At 43.7% G+C, this 18,077-nt stretch overlaps 1 protein-coding gene across 1 annotated transcript; it reads left to right on the forward strand.

Annotated features, from left to right (window-relative positions):
- The first annotated feature begins 14,534 nt into the window (after positions 1-14,534).
- LOC110901921 lies at positions 14,535-15,713 on the forward strand. Its single transcript, XM_022148678.1, has 2 exons — positions 14,535-14,563; positions 15,008-15,713. The coding sequence occupies exons 1-2, from the start codon at positions 14,535-14,537 to the stop codon at positions 15,711-15,713; spliced, it is 735 nt and encodes a 244-aa protein (XP_022004370.1).
- Positions 15,714-18,077: the final 2,364 nt, after the last annotated feature.

The following is an 18,077-nucleotide window of genomic DNA, read 5'->3' on the forward strand; positions in this document are numbered from 1 at the left end:
AGAACGAAAGAACAACAGGGGATTCCTTAAGGGTCTAGCGAACCTGTTGAAAGGCAAGAAGAAGAAACGTGACCATTAGTCTTTATATATGTTCTAATGTAATGTCTATTTTAAATAAAGTCCCTGCGTGGACATTTATCGTATTTCAGTCCCTACGTGGACTTATCTTATTAGTCCCTGCGCGGACATCTATCTTGTATTAGTCCCTGCGTGGACTTGTCTCTTTATTAACCTCTATGTAGGTATGTACTTGTTTAAAAGTCCCGTTTAGGGCAGCGTGTAATCGTATTGAAATTTTGGAATGTTATGTTAAAATTTCATTTTGTTATTACTATATATGAAATAAATCAAAATCATTCCTTTTAATTTGATCTGCCTAAATAAAGAATCTTAAGAGTGAAACCTAGCCAGGTGTCTTTTAAGATCCGGCCAAGATGGTAAGACCTAATTAAAAGATTCAGATTCCCTGTTAACCTCTGTAAGCATGTTAACAATCATGGCAGATGTGATTCGTTAAAATCGCACGCGTCATTCTTATACAAGAATCCTTTAGAGGATTCCAAATCCCAAATCAATGATATAATAAATCATGGGTTAAATCACCAATAAAGGTGATCACTTGTTAAACATCCATTAGCGATGTAGTGCCTACGGGCCAACCTTATCAAACATCCATTAGTGATGTAGTGCCTACGGGCCATAATTGTTGCCATAATAAGACAAAAGACAGTGGTGGTCTATAACTCCCTGTCAGAAGGGGGTAAAAGAACTACGGTTCAAACCTTCATACCTTGATTCTCTGTAATCTCGGCTAATATTATAATAACGTCCTCGTGACTAGGCTTTTATGCCACTAGCAATATTAATTGCGATTAGGATAAGTATGTTCAAATCATAAATAAAAAGTGAGTAACAAATTAACCGGATATGGTCTTCGTTACCATGGTTAATGAATTGCCATAAAAGACAATTCTATAATAAACTCCTAAATAAAATTTTCATTATCTTCTGCAGCAGATACAAGCTACTATGGCGAATCCTAATGGAGAAAATAGTCATACTAGTGAAGATGAGTATGATAATGCCCAAGTACATTTAACGGGCGCTCAACTAAAGGCTCTTGTGGACAACGCTGTTCAAGCAGCTCTAGATCGACAATATACCGAATCTCGAAGCAGAACCGTTTCCAAACCACCATCAAAGCCGAAGACACACTCAAAATCCCACAGCAAACCATTATCCAAACCACTCTCCAAACCCAAAAAGGACGACGATAATCACTCGTCCAACGAAAACAGTGTTCGTCGTGAAAGGGAGTATACTGATGCTTCCCGTGCCAGGGGCTGCACGTACAAGTACTTTGTGTCTTGTAAACCCCGAGACTTCACGGGGGAGAGAGGTGCCGTCGATTGTATGACGTGGCTGGATGAGATGGACACTTTGGTGGACATCAGTGGCTGTGCGGAAAGGGACGTGGTAAAGTTTGTGTCGCAGCCGTTTAAGGGCGAGGCCCTAGCTTGGTGGAGGGCGCTGGTTCAGGCCTCGGGAAAAGCTGTGCTATACAGCATGACATGGGAGGAATTCATTTCTCTCATCAAAGAAAATTACTGCCCTCAGCATGAGGTGGAGAAGATAGAGTCCGATTTTGTATCATTAGTGATGACAAACCTGGACTGCCAAGCCTACTTAACGAGCTTCAACACGATGTCTCGATTGGTTCCATATCTGGTAACCCCGGAACCAAGGAGAATCGCTCGTTTTATCGAGGGATTAGAACCCGCGATAAAGGCAAGTGTGAAGGCCTCTCGGCCAACGACCTTCAGGTCTGTAACTGACCTCTCTTTGTCCCTCACAATGGACGCGGTCCGACTGAGATCGCTGAGGAACAAAGAGGCCGAGAAGAGGAAGCGTGAGGAAGATACCTCACGAAGGTCGAGTAAGAAACACCGTGGGAACGGTGATGGCAAGAGAGGGACAGAGTCGAGGAAAGATGGGCAACAATCCGGAGAGAAGCCCAAGTGCAAAAACTGCCAGAAATTCCACTTTGGGAAATGTAGACTTGGGTCGAACTCACAGTCCCAGTCGAGGTCGCATACTTGTGGAGTGTGCAAGTCCAAGGACCACAAGACTGTGGACTGCAAGAAGATTAAAGATGCGACCTGCTATAACTGCAATGAGAAGGGGCACATTAAAAGCAACTGCCCCAAATTCGCCAAGAAGACAGAAGAAACCAAAAAGAATAACGCTAGAGTCTTCAAGATGGATGTGAAGGAAGCTTTGCAAGACGACAACGTAATCACAGGTACTTTTCTCGTGAATAATATCTTTGCAAGAGTACTTTTCGATTCAGGCGCTGATAAATCCTTCGTAGACCAAAAATTTTGCAAATTGCTGAACATGCCTGTCAAAACCCTAAATGTGAAATACGAGGTAGAGCTAGCAGACGGCACAGTAGAAACCGTCTCCACTATACTAGATGGATGTGTGATATCCATTAGGAACCACTCTTTTCCTCTATCTCTACTTCCCTTCAAACTGGCTGGTTTTGACATCGTTCTGGGTATGGACTGGTTATCCCACAACCAGGCCCAGATCGTCTGCAACAGAAAACAAATAGTGCTAAAAACTCCGACTGGTGAATCGTTTACCATTCGAGGAGATACGCAGTACGGATTACCCGAGAACGTAACTATGCTCAAGGCTTCTAGATGTTTAAAAAGAGGCTGTGTCATCTACATGGCACAAGTGATTATTGAAGAACCCAAACCAAAGATGGAAGATATTCCTGTCATTTCGGAGTATCCAGAAGTTTTCCCCGAAGATCTGCCTGGTTTGCCACCAGATAGGCAAGTGGAATTCAGAATAGATATCATCCCTGGAGCAGCTCCCATTGCTAGAGCACCCTACAGGCTAGCACCAACTGAAATGAAGGAATTGAGGACCCAGCTGGATGAACTGTTAGCGAAAGGTTTCATCAAGCCTAGTTCATCTCCTTGGGGAGCACCTGTCCTGTTTGTTAAGAAGAAGGACGGATCGATGCGGCTGTGCATCGATTATCGTGAACTTAATAAGGTCACGATAAAGAATAAATACCCATTGCCAAGGATCGACGATTTGTTTGATCAGTTGCATGGGGCTAGTTATTTCTCAAAGATCGACTTGAGGTCGGGCTACCATCAGCTGAAGGTCAGAGATGAAGACGTACATAAAACAACATTTAGGACTCGATACGGTCACTACGAGTTCCTAGTGATGCCTTTTGGGCTCACAAATGCACCGGCTGCGTTCATGGATCTCATGAATCGCGTCTGCAAGCCGTACTTAGACAAATTCGTCATCGTATTCATCGACGACATTCTTATCTATTCAAAGAACAAAGCTGACCATGAGAAACACCTACGATGTATTCTCAAATTGCTGCATCGCGAGAAACTCTATGCCAAATTCTCTAAATGCGAATTCTGGCTACGAGAGGTCCAATTTCTTGGACATGTCGTAAGCGAGCGTGGTATCCAGGTGGATCCCGCTAAGGTAGAGGCGATCATGAATTGGCAAGAGCCAAAGACGCCCACAGAGATCCGTAGTTTCCTGGGGTTGGCAGGATACTACAGGAGATTCATTGAAAATTTTTCAAGGATTGCTGCGCCCTTAACCTCCTTGACCAAGAAGAAGGAAAAATTTGTTTGGGGCCCTAAGCAGCAAGAATCCTTTGATATTTTAAAGCAAAAGCTAAGCAACGCCCCTGTGTTGACGCTACCGGAAGGTACCGAAGACTTCGTAGTTTACTGCGACGCGTCACACACTGGCATGGGGTGTGTGCTCATGCAGAAAGGCAAGGTGATTGCCTATGCTTCGAGACAGTTAAAGGTGCACGAAAAGAATTACACCACCCATGACTTGGAGTTGGGTGTCGTTGTGTTCGCACTAAAACTGTGGAGGCATTATCTATACGGAATCAAGTTTGTGATCTATTCAGATCACAAGAGCCTTCAACATCTGTTCAATCAGAAGGAGCTAAACATGAGGCAATGCCGTTGGATGGAGACCTTAAATGATTATGATTGTGAGATCAGATACCATCCCGGCAAGGCGAATGTAGTCGTTGATGCTCTGAGCTGGAAAGAAAGGATGAAACCCATCCGAATCAATGCTAAGAGCATTGAAGTCAAGAATAACTTGATTGAAAGGATATTAGCCGCACAGCGAGAGGCTGTGTTGGAAGCTAATTATCCTAAAGAAAAGTTAGGAGTAACTGAGGAGCAATTAACTCTTAGCAAGGATGGAATTTTGAGTTTGAATGGGCGAATATGGGTTCCTATTTATGGAGGACTACGAGATGTTATCCTCCAGGAAGCCCATAGTTCCAAATATTCTGTCCATCCTGGAGCAGATAAAATGTATCAGGATTTAAAGGCAAATTATTGGTGGATAGGCTTGAAAAAGTCTGTAGCCGCTTATGTAGCCAAATGCTTAACTTGTGCGCAAGTCAAGGCTGAGCATCAAAAGCCATCTGGCTTGCTACAACAGCCTGAACTTCCTGAATGGAAATGGGAGTGTGTAACTATGGATTTTATCACTAAGTTACCAAAGACGAGCAAAGGAAACGACACAATATGGGTTATAGTCGATAGACTGACTAAGTCAGCTCATTTCTTACCCATCAAGGAGACTTATAGCTCCGACACATTAGCCCAGTTATATGTTGATTGTAGCCTTACATGGCATACCTGTGTCTATTATCTCCGATCGAGATACTAGGTACACGTCTCATTTCTGGAAAAGCTTCCAGCAATCTTTGGGCACACGTTTGAACTTTAGTACGGCTTACCATCCTCAGACAGACGGTCAGAGTGAGCGTACTATTCAAACGCTAGAAGACATGTTGCGGGCATGTGCAATAGATTTAGGTGGTAGTTGGGATAAGAACCTACCCCTAATCGAATTCTCCTACAACAATAGCTACCATACCAGCATAAAGGCTGCGCCTTTTGAGGCATTATACGGTAGGAAATGTAGATCGCCCGTTTGTTGGGCGGAAGTGGGAGAGGTCCAACTATCAGGACCAGAGATAGTCTTCGAAACAACGGACAAGATTGTCCAGATTCGAGAGCGTCTCAAGGCTGCCCGTGATAGGCAGAAAAGTTACGCTGATCCAAAGCGTAAGGATTTTCACTTCGAAGTGGGTGAAAAAGTATTACTTAAAGTATCACCCTGGAAGGGGGTGATGCGCTTCGGTAAGAAGGGCAAACTGAGCCCGAGATACATAGGACCTTTCGAGGTTATCGAACGTGTCGGGTCAGTTGCCTATAAATTGAACTTACCAGAAGAGCTCAATGGAATTCACAACGTGTTCCACATCTGCAATCTAAAGAAGTGCTTCGCTGATGAATCATTGGTGATCCCACACACAGATGTGCATATAGATGAGAGCTTGAAGTTTGTGGAGAAGCCTTTGTCGATTGAAGACCGACAAGTGAAAAAGCTTCAAAGAAAGCACGTACCTATAGTCAAGGTTAAATGGGATGCCCGGAGGGGTCCCGAATTCACGTGGGAAGTTGAATCCACGATGAAAGAGAAATACCCCTATTTGTTTGAGTAAATCTCGGGTCGAGATTTATTTTAAGGGGGTGAGGATGTAACACCTCGAAATTTTGTGTCCAATAATGTATTGACACGTGTCTTGAGTTTACACGTGGCATTTAATATTAAATAAAGGACTAAAGTTGACAAACCTTGAAAGTATGTAAATTCGAGGGTTATAAATGTCGAACAAGGGTAAGTATACTGTATAGTAACCCTAAACGATGCTCGTACCTTCAAACGAATAAATCATGGATCGTACGGAAGTGAAACGCGGAAGAAAGTGAGAGATTACAAGCTGCAGGGGGTTAACTGTGTCAACATGTTTAATTATACTTCTGAGTGACCCTTTGACGTACCCGAGGCCTTGTAACAGTAAAATACGCTCACTAGAATATACTATATAAATTCCGCGAAGTTCCGTTTTAAAACGAGAAAGTTATGATCAAATTCGTACGAGAGGGGTTAAAAGCGTCAACAATGAAAGTTAAGGCTTTTCGGATAATAATTAAATTAACCGGGGGCTTAACAGTACGGGTAAAAGGCACGAGGCCCTTAATTGTAATTAACCGAGGGCCAAATCGCAAAGTTACCCCTTCAAACCCGAAAGGTCAGGTTATTAATTACCGAAGATTTCGTTAATCATTACAAAAGATTTAAAAAACAATCCTTACGGACCGCAAGGTCCTGCCTTACGGACCGTAAGGGGGTGAAAGATTGAGCTTGTCTCCGCCACAGGCTTACAGACCGCAAGGCCCAAGCCATACGGTCCGTAAGCGATGCCCAACGACAGAAAGTTGGCTGTTGGCTGTTTAAAGCGGTAAAACATTAATGTATGGGTTTCCCAGAGGTATGGGCGACCCCTAATCACTCTCTAGCACTAGAGGACACATGTTGCTGATCAAGGGGCATGGGTAGACATGTTTGTCAATAATCTAGGGCCTTAAGAGTACTATATAAAGGCCTCATTGCACAACATGTTACTCACACCTTCCCTGCCTTCATTGATCACATCTGGAGCTCAACATTTCCTCTCAAGTGTCCTCTAAGCAAGCATAAGACCTCTGTAAGTCGTTCAATTCTTTGTGGTTTAGTTTTGCTTAGTTATATAGCTAAAAATCAAACCGTCGTAATTACGGTTTGACTTCGAGAATAGTCTACAATAGCTCAGTCATATCACGAATTGAAAGTAGCCATAAGTTGGTATTTATGTGGGTAATAAACCCCTAAAAGGGTCCCCCCTGATCACCACTCTAACTAGTTCAAATGTCGAGTCAAACGTATACTTAAAAAGTCAACAGAAAGCCATTTTTGCGATTCTTGCATAATCTGTAATGTAGATGATATGTAACCTGTTTGAATACTCATAAAACATGATAATAAGTATACTAACTTGTCTAAGCTCGTTTGATTCGGCCATTTGCTATATTGACCCGGTTCGGAGCCGAATGTCGCAAAAGTTTGACTTTTGCTTTGACTTCAGTTCTGACCCGTTTTAGTGCAATGTAGATATGCCTTAGGACTCTCTTAGGACCAGGTCACGTGATGGTATCACCCTCTGTGACCGGTTCGTTGTTTATCCGAGTCTTTTACGCATTTCCGTTAATTGCTTAAAAGTTGACCGTAACGCCCTTTTTAAAATAAAACGAGTATTTCGGACACGTGAAGGGACCATAACCTTGCTTACTAAATTCTAAGCATGTCCCTAAAGTTTCACGCCAATCCGAGGTCCAGAATGGGAGTTATGCTAAATAGCGCAAATAAAAGAAACTTTTGTAATAAACGGCGCGATTAGCATAACGCCTACCTAAACCAAGATTTCGACACCAAACCTTTTACTCACTGTTGTAAAATAATATATTGGGATTTTTAACGATTTTTAATTAATTTTAACCTGCTCATAACCTGCGGTTATGGCTACGGTTCGGTAAATACCGAATATGCCCTTTTCGGCCAAAACTTGAGTTCTACAAGGTCTTTTGACCCGATTCCAGTTGCTACTGATTTTATATAATAAATAAAGTATTTTGGACTTTATAAACTGAACGGGAAACTCAGATTTCCTGTAGAACTCTAAAACCCCTTTTAAAAGTCCTTAAAATAACCGGAAAACCCCTATGGGGCGTATAATAAACTTAAACTCGTTACGGGCATCACGGAAGGTATCCTACTGATACCACAACCTCTTTAAGGCATATTGACTTGGGAAACAAGTGTAGGACTCTTACGGTTACCCGTTGCGCCTATTGCGCGCACGGTTCGACTTATGTAACTAGTTTACATAAATTAGCCGATACGGGTCAAACCATATTATTTTGACCCCAAAATCCAGAGTGTGAATATTAAACCCATATAAAACAAGTCTTCGAACTTGTTGGGTCAGAATCACATTCCATTCTCGGTTTTCGCCTTTCACGCGATTAAACCGTATCTATCCCTTGAAACTGACCGGTCTAGGCTACGGCTAATATAAAGACCCGTTAGGATTCTAATAGGTTATTTTAAAACCTTCGTTCCAGAATAGGAGCCCCAGTAAAAGATATCTGTGATTTAATCAATTAAGGACAATACTTGCAAAGGTAAATACTTTTAACTTATTTTCCGTATTACGGGCTTGGGTTACGGTATATATAAAATACCGCTTGATCGAGCATCAAATCTTCCATCATTTGGTGGTTAATTGAATAATTTGATCGGCTCGTTTAAACAGTCTTGTTACTTAAAAGCCTTTGGGGGGTTAATGACCATGTCCCGGATATCCTTGGCATCATTTTATGAAATGGCCACGACCTCGACATCCGGGTGTAGGCGTACACCTGGCATTATGTCTATATTAATAAAAGACGTAACCGTTGGTTTACCCACCTCGGTTTTACGCAATGTGGTGTGTCTATTGATCTTTAACCCGGACTAGATCCGGGCTACTGAACGCAAAAGGAACATGTAATTCGTTCACAAGATTATAATATTAAATAATTCTCCCAAGTTATAAAAGAATTTGTGCCTTGTGCATTCAAATCAATTTTAATAAACATTTTTCAAAAGTGTCGGTTGAATGTAGTTACCAGTGTAAACTGACGTATTTTCCCCAAAAAGATTAAGTGCAGGTACTAAACGTAATCGGCTGGCTATAGCTCCTTAGCATCCTAAAGAGTCTCGCAAGCTTTTGATGTCTTGTCTGTTGAACAATATTTTTACTATTATTTTGATCCCCTGTGGATACCATTCGACTATTTGTGATACATTCGATATTACAATCAAAGGTTGAATTATATTTATCTTTATGCTTCCGCTGTGCATTCATATAATTGTGTGGTTTGACTATATTGTTGCCAACTACGTCACGGTAATCCCCCACCGGGCCCACCGGTGATACACGTGGAAATCGGGGTGTGACATAAACATTCTCAAAAGGCAGAAGGAAAGATAATATAAGAAAGACAAATCATACCTGAAGGCTCACAACAGTCTGGTTTAAGCGAGTACAGTCAGCATTCGCTTCATCAAGGGCATTAGCAAAACGAGCCCCCGCTTTCTTGGCCTCTTCAAGAGCCTTAGCGGTCCGGGCCTCATCCTCCTTAGCCCTGCCTGCAGCCGCCTCGGCCACAGCATTCTCTTTGGCCAAAGCAGCGTTTGCCGCCCTAAGATTGGCCAACTCCTGGCGAGCACGAAACAAATTTTCATTCTGTTTAGCCCAAGATTCTTTCCAGGTCTTGCGCTCATTGGAAAGTTTTTCATTCCAACTCTTTCGTTCATCAGAAAGTAACTTAGCAAGAGTACGAACCTGTTTCAGCTCAGCAATTGCAGCCCACTCTGCGGTCTGTTTCTGCTTCTCAAAAGCAACCCTATCCCTTTCAAGCTGCTACGCACCCGCACGAGCAGCCTTCACCAACTCTTCCGCTTCGGCCCGCAAGCGAGCAGCTTCCTCCTCCCTGCGGCCTAGCACCGTTTAATCTTCCAGAATGGCATTCGCCACTATGGAACTTCCCACTAACATGGTTGAAAGTTGGTTTATGCGCAGTTCACGTGGTGCGGAACGGGCACGAACAGTTTCAAATGGGGTGCCCAGACCACCCAGAATCTCCTTACATGCAGAAGGATCATTAGAAATATCATCCCCCTGCATAACAGTCCAGGGGGTCGATGATAACTCGTGCTCCGATCCGGGGTGTAAGTGCGGTAATAATACTCCAATTCAGACTCCCCAGGCTGAATAGGAGGCACATCATAACCCGCGCCACCGGAAGAAGAACCAGTAACCTTCTCACCAGCAGGAGATTTCTGCGGCTCAGCATCCGATTTCTGCTTCCCAGCATCAGAAAACCGTAGATCCAAATTATCACCATCATTTGGGGAGATCAGATTATTGGAGGAATCAACTGTATCAAAAATCTGGGTCGCGACCTTCTCCACGGTCCTCTCCGCCTGCACGGTTGGATCAGGAACCACCTTAACAAAAGGTGCCGCAGGTTCCTTTGGTACCCCCGCATCCGCAGCTGTGGTATGCGAGGGAGACAAGGGAGCATCAAAGAAAGAGAATCCTGCATCTTGTGGTTCTGCAATACAAAGAAAGCAATAACTATCAATAAACAAGTTGTGCATACAAAACACTTGCAAAGTTATACACTTACCAGCAGGGACCGAAGGCTTCTTTTGTGTCGGAGCAGCCCTTTTAGACTGCAGCTTCCGATGTTTCAATTCACCACCAACAGCAGCTGCCTGCTCCGGTTTTCTTTTTTCACCGGCAACGGTGGAACCCGCAGCAGTCCCACCTACGACCGCACCACCACCTGGAACACCCAAACCCTCAAGGGTGTCAGATACTACCACGTAATCGGTATATCTGCGGTAACAAGAACGATAGGTACCTACGGCTTGAGACACCAATGGAGGGGCGGTAAAACCCTCAGTTTTCTCCTTACCACGACCCCGCGCGAGTTTCTTCACTTGCTTCCTCTCCACATGCTTTTTAGGGCCAGCTTTAACTTCAAACTTCCCTAAATCCCCAAGGGTGCCTGCATTTGAATAATCAGGCAAGCAAAGTCAAGATCTCAGAAGATACCTTCGTTTCCCCGCACAGGTGCATTCAATATCTCACGCGTGGGAACGCGGAAATTACCAACAATCTCCAAATTGAAACATTCAAGTTGCCCACATGCAACCAAATCAACCCTCCCTTCAAAATCTGGCTCGAACATCCTCCACAGGCCAACCGCTTTCTCTGATAAAACACATGCAAATTAATAAAGAGTGTAAAGAAGCAAGGAAACGCACAAGAGTAAAGGGCTTACCACCACTCTTTTCCCGTAAAACGGGCCTTGCCCTCCTATCCGGCCTGGAAAGCATCATCCGCAACACCCACAACTGGTTGTTGTCTAACTTCTTGAGTTCAATAGGCCGCAGCCTAGAGAACCATTCCACAGTCTTCGTGGTGGCAACAGGAATATCCTCATTGGTAACACCCACATTTATGTTCCAGAAAGTCATGTGGGCGTAGACCGCACAGGCTTTGACGTAAAAAAACTTCGTCTTCCACTTTGAGACACCCTTGGGAGGCGTCATCAACTTCAAACTCCCATGTCGTTGATTAAAGGAGAAAAATCCGGTGTTCACCGTTAACTGGTAAAACCGCCGGAAATTCTCAACGGTAACGTCCAAACCATGGGCACGAAAGGTGTACTCAAAGTTCCTAATTCGGAACATCCCAAATGGACTTAGTTGGGAAATATGGAGATGATAGTATTCTAACACCTCAGCAATGAACACCGTCACCGGCAATCGAAGGTTGCCCTCGGTGAAAAAATCAGCCCACAGGGTGATATAGCCGGCCGGAGCATCGGCACCAGTATCACCCTCTTGTGGGTAAGTGGCTTTCCACTCGTCGGCCATCTGAATAGTGGTCATCAGGGTTTTAAAACCACCCTTCGACCACTTCAATACCGGTAGACCACCACCGACGGCACCACCATCATCATCTTCATCTTCTTCAGCCCCTGCCAGTGGCTGCTCGGGGTTTTCACCCTCCACATTGTGTACATTTGATGGTTCAACCATCAGAAATATGGACGAAGGGAAGAACGTGAGTGGAAAAACTCAAAATAACCTCACCGGAAGTTCAGAAAATCTTTTCGGAGAAGACGAAGGAATTGTTTCTCTCACCGGAAAAATTTTGAAATTTCCAACAAGTGAGGGGAAACCAGGAACGGTTTCCCCTTATATACTCATCGCAATAAATGCAGCATGGAAACTGAATTATCACGTCCAAAAAGAGCGAATTATGCGGCACCACGTGTCAAGCGACGTTTCCGCTAACAGTTACCACGCGCGCGTGGCCGCCCACGCGCCTGACAAAAGAGACGTTTACACTCCTGCTACAGTGCATTTAATGACCTCGGGCAGTGCAAATGTCCTTTCATCAGCACATGCCAGAAAATCTCACCAACTTCCACCAACTCACACGTGCGCTCAGCCACGTATACAACAAAAAGCGACAACATTATCCAAACACAAGCGGCATGCGGTTTCTCTGATATACCGCACCATAACCCATACCGCATGTCGTTTTTTTTACATACCCCTAAAAATAGGCAAAAGATATATATCTCTACACTATAAGGGGGTATAATACCTATCCGCACATACCCACGAGCACACGTGGAATATGCGGAGATGACACACACGAGCCCGTACAGGTGTGTCAGATGCTCAGAACCAGCGTTGTTCTTTGGACTGAACCGCATCTCAGAAACAGGTAAACCGCATTGGCTTCATTCTCTTCAAGCTTCCAATCCCTCCTGTCCGCTTCACAACCACAGAGGGTGCATAAACAACTTCTTCAACAAAAAGAAGGAGGGGAATGTACGCGCACGCACATCAGCAACCCTGACTTCTGATCCTTCAAGAGCCACATCAGAGCAACACACCTGTTTCAAGCGAGTATGGGGTGACAAGACCGCAGACACTCATGAGTCGCTGCGGACACACCCATAACTCCGCAAATGGTTGCTACGGAAGAGCCACAACTAAGTCATCACATAGATGAACGAAGCCACTTCAAGGAAAACTCCTCGGTATTGGGGCGTGAAGGAAGGTGGCTAAGGAAGAGATGCGGACGAGATCCCCAATGTTCATACGAGATCTCGCCGAACAACAAGCGGCCGAACAGCGGTAACAAGTCTGCTTATGACTTTGTTACCCTACTTGTAAGACGGATAGAATAAACAATGGTGCGCATTACCATGCCTATGACCATGTTTGTTTGACCATTATCTAGATTCACATTGTTCGACCAAACATGGCCAATAATGACGCAAGTATCCAACATTGTTCACCCAACCGTGGCCAACAATGTCAAGCAACAAGGTAACCGCAAAGGACGTGCGGTTACTAGAGAGGTAATTGGAAGAACATGAACACCCCACAAAAGGGATCATTATTAGATGTCCAATTATTGCAGAAGAACACTCTCTTCTTCATTCACCACCTCAAAGGTTGGTTCGAAGTTTGTGCACATCTTCAACCACCATCTCAGAGATTGGTTCGAAGTTTGTGCACACCCCCAGCAAGGTCTCAAGGTTGGTTCGACACACCAACAGGTGGCACCCAACCCGAGGCTGAGAATTTCGCATCAGACGAAACATTCTCACCGATACGGAAGAGGCATCACATGACCCTTCCAGATCTCCAGCTTGATTTACAAAGAGCAAAGACCATCTACATGGCCTAGGATCTTTTCCAGACTCCAAACTACCTTCTAAACACCATAGTCCAGTACTCCTCCCACATGCAACTCGCATATGGCAGCAACACTAGACTGAGGGGACTTGAAGGGGTATGGTCCCAGATCTCGCGTCAGCATCGACCGCGAGTGACCATTACCCTTATCAAAACCCCCACTAGCTAACAACCTACTTGTGTCCGTGCGAGAACGCGTCGACACAGTGGTTGAATCCAATCTGTCCAATGATGGAGGAGGACTTACCTAGAATATGAGAACGGTATAGTGATGCGGCTGGCACCGCATCTGGTGTATGAAAACGGAAGTATTCACAGCGATGCGGCCTGACACCGCATCCAGTGAACACTTCTATCAATACAGAGAAGCTGGATAACAGCAACAGTCACTACAGACGACGATGCGGCCTGGCACCGCATCTCGTGTATTTCTTGATCAAAGAGTGAGACGCGGGAACATCTACAGTTACCGCAAACAGCAATGCGGCTTGCACCACACCCTATCTACTCATCAAGTGGGACTGACACCACAGAGCAAGTAGCACCAATGGCAGCCGCCTGTCAGGACTACGTAAGTGACAGACTGACGTGGCGTCGCCTCCCCGGCCAACATGTCTGACACACCTGCAAAGGTGCAGCATGCCGTCAGTCTATCCATCCACCTCCTCCTTCACTCCTCGGCTATAAATACCAACCCCAAACCAGGTTTGAGGTATCTCTTGACAACTCTCTCACTACTACTACTATCATACTTTGCTTCCCAAGCAGACTACTGATTCTCACACCGGAGAGTGGTAACAAGGAGCACCCCCACCCCATCCTCCTTGTTACGAGTCACGGTTTGTTTCCTTGTGCAGGAGATCAACCCACCGGTGATCCAGCCAGCGATCCTCGAGAGGAAGGGATTAACCCTTCTTGACGAGACTAGTGAGTTAACCCTGCCCGGTTAACCATTGTTTCATCAGGTGGTAATGACGGTATTTAATGACGATGAAAGTGTACCACTATACATTTACCGTTAAAAAGTTCACTGACCGGACCAAACTTGATTTCAACAAGATAAACACATGTTGAAAGTTCGTCGGTGGTTAATGTCGGGATTACCTTTAGATCAAACAACTTACCCAACAATAAGATTTTTTTTTTTTTTTGAAATTTTATCTATTCATGGATGATCTATCGGAAACCTTCAAGATATAATTAATGACATGTCCTATACGATGACATTCACTAATATGTGGAGGAAGGGGTACATAAACACAAAACATTTTACATTGCATGTCATCATAAATCAAATCAAATGTATGCGTTAGATTTAGTGGCGAGCTTAAACATGAAGGAGAGGGGTTGCTGCCTCCTTTAAAAAAGTTTAGTGTATCTTTTAGTCAAAATTTTCGATCACCCCTTTTAAAAGTTTGGTTAAGCCTCATCGCTTGCCTCGCATGAAAACAAATCTTTAGTCCGTCACTGGTAAAAGTAATGTAACCATTATTCTTCTTATAAACTATTTAATAAACAAAATATAACATACACTATAAATGCTAAAATGACAAATAAGATCTTGTTACAATCGTAAACACTTTAATTGTAGGCTTAATCCTGGGTTAAGATAAACGATTTAGAATTATTGATGTAATAATAAAATAGAAGAGAATTGTTGCCAAATAGAAGAGAATTATTGATGTAATTGCAGATATGATCCATCTCCCGCTGCTGATTTCAACAATTTCATCTACGAAGCGAATCTTGCAGAATATTGTATGAATGGGTTTAAGTTTACGAGATGGCTGGATGGAGGGAACAAACTCAACAAACTTGATCGGATGTTGGTGTGCGAGCGGTTCTGGGGCTTATGGCCGACAGCTTCGCTCCGGGCTCTTCCACGGGAGCTTTCGGATCATTGTCCGTTAATTTTGACCACGACTTCTACGGACTCTGGTCACATTCCTTTCAAGTTCTTCAACGCATGGCTCTCTAAGCCGGGTCTTGATGAACTTGTCAGATCGACTGTTTGTGCTTTTGTTTTTACAGGTCCACTTGATTTATTCTTGGCAGAAAAATTAAGACGCATTAAAGAAGCAATAAAAAGTTGGAACAAAGCAAACAGGAGGAAGGAGGGTAAGGTACTCAATGCTTCAATCGCTGAAATCCACCGACTGGATCTTATATGCGAGTGCACGAATCTGACAGAATCGGAAGCGACGTCTTATCTTGAACATAAGAAGATTGTCTCCTCCATAAACGATGATAGGCTCAAGGATCGTCATCAAAAATCTCGGATCAAATGGGCTATTGGTGGGGATGAAAATTCTGCTTTCTTCCATGGCTACATAAACAGCAGAATATCAAAAAGTAGACTAAACGGTCTCTTGATTGACGGTGTTTGGTGCAACGTGTAACACCCGCCAATTCTAGAGCTGTAGGTTGTAACGCCCCTCCCGTATATACGGGTATTGTTAGGTTTAATCTATTAACTCTATTAACTCTATTACCACCCTTTCGAGGGTTAGGCTATGTTAATTGCGTAACTATGGTTTGGACATGTGGATTTCATCGTTACGAGTATGACAGTTAATTGAATATCAGTTGTTCACATGGATTAGATTTGATAAACTATTAACTCTATTATGCTATATCAAACCTGTATACTCGCCAGCAATTATTTGTTGATTGTATTTTAAATGCATACTGCAGGTTGAGGATCCAAGAAAAACAAGAAAAGACTAGGATGGCTTAGAAACCCATCAACTATTTAAACTTCCAAATCTATGTTATGTATTTGAACTTTTCTATGTATTGTATGAAACTTATGATTATCAATGAAATAAACTTTAATTATTGTCACAATTAGTGTTATGATGTCTTTGAACAGTTTGTACGTCTCATCTCGATGTTTCCGCCATCGGTTGGGGTGTGACACAACGACCCACCTAGGGTCAAGGAGGAAGTATGCAATTTCTTTAGGAACAAGTTCATTGAACCACTGCAGTCAAGACCAAACTTCACATGCCAACACGTCAAGAAGCTATCGTCGGATCAGGGTATGTCGCTTATCTCCCCGTTTTTATTCTCGGAAGTCAAGAATGCGGTTTGGGATTGATGGAGCGATAAGGCTCCCGGTCCGAATGGTTTCAATTTCAAATTCATCAAACATTATTGGGACTTGTTCGGGGTCGACTTCTATAACATTATGGTTCGTTTTCATGAGTCGGGGCAGATTTCAAAAGGTTGTAGCTCCTCCTTCATTGCACTTATTCCCAAAGTCAACGATCCAAGCAATTTAAATGACTTCCGACCCATTAACCTAATCGGGTGTATTAGCAAAGTCATCTCAAAGGTCCTTGCTAATAGACTTAAATCGGTTATCGGCTCGTTTATCTCGTAGGAACAATCGGCTTATCTCTCGGATAGGAATATATTAGACTGGCCACTCATCGCGAATGAAATAATATCCTGGGTTAAAAGAGCAAAATCACGCGCCTTTCTCTTTAAAATTGATTTCGAGAAAGCTTTCGATAGTATAAATTGGGATTTTATGGACTTGGTGTTTTCCCAAATGAATTTTCTAGAGAAGTGGAGATTATGGGTTCGAGGAATTCTTATGTCTTCTCGCTCTTCGGTATTGGTCAACGGCTCACCAACACGCGAATTCCAATGTCATCGAGGGGTTCGACAAGGTGACCCTCTCTCACCCTTCATCTTCATTCTAGCCATGGAGGCTCTCTCGAGTTTCATTGCGAACTCTGCCGGTTTGATTAGAGGTATCTATCTCTCTTCCTAACGGAGGCCCATCTATTTCTCATCTTGTGTTTGCGGACGATGTCATGCTAATGGGGGAGTGGTCGGAGCAAAGCATTATAAATATAAAGCATTTTATGAGATGCTTTTACCTCGTGTCGGGTTTAAAGATAAATCTAAAAAAGTCTTGTCTATACAACGTTGGGGTTTCTCCAGAAGTTTGTGATCAAACGGAAAACTTACTCGGGTGCAAAGCCGGCTCACTACATTTTACTTATCTTTGTTTAAATGTCGGGGGTAACATGAATCGCTATCACAACTGGGCACCGGTAATCGATTCCTTCGGAGCTCGTCTTTCGCTTTGGAAAGCTTCGACACTTTCCATTGGTGGAAGGACTACTCTAGTTAAATCGGTTCTTGATTCTCTCCCAGTATATTATTTTTCTCTTTATCTTGCGCCCAGTAACGTGATTAATAAACTGGAACAATTAAGGAGAAACTTCCTTTGGGGCGATTCAGATTCTAGAAATAGAATGCACTGGGTAAATTGGGAGAAAGTCACAAAACCCGTAAAAAATGGAGGTCTCGGGTTGGGGTCGCTTCGACACACTAATGTTAGTCTCTTGATGAAGTGGGCGTGGCGTTATAAAACGGAAACATCACGTCTTTGGAGAGCGGTAATCTCTAGTATCCACTACAATCCGAGGCATGGGAATTTCTTACCAACAAAGAGAGGCTTAGCGGGTGTTTGGAACAACATCAACAAAAAAGAATCTGATCTCAGGAAAAAAAACATCTTCCTCAGCCACCATATGCTTTGTAAGGTGGGCAACAATTTTGGCGCTCAGTTCTGGACGGACGCCTGGGCATCGGACACTCCTTTTCAGGCTATGTTTCCCTCTCTTTTCCTGCTCGAACGACACAAAGGGTGCCTAGTCCGTGATCGTGTGCTGGGAAACGATGGTGGTCTCCCTCAGACATCATGGAATTGGTTTCGTGAACCTTCAACAGTACAGGAAATCCTA

This window comes from Helianthus annuus, chromosome 13 (assembly GCF_002127325.2).
Source record: "Helianthus annuus cultivar XRQ/B chromosome 13, HanXRQr2.0-SUNRISE, whole genome shotgun sequence".
NCBI classification, from domain to species: Eukaryota; Viridiplantae; Streptophyta; class Magnoliopsida; order Asterales; family Asteraceae; genus Helianthus; species Helianthus annuus.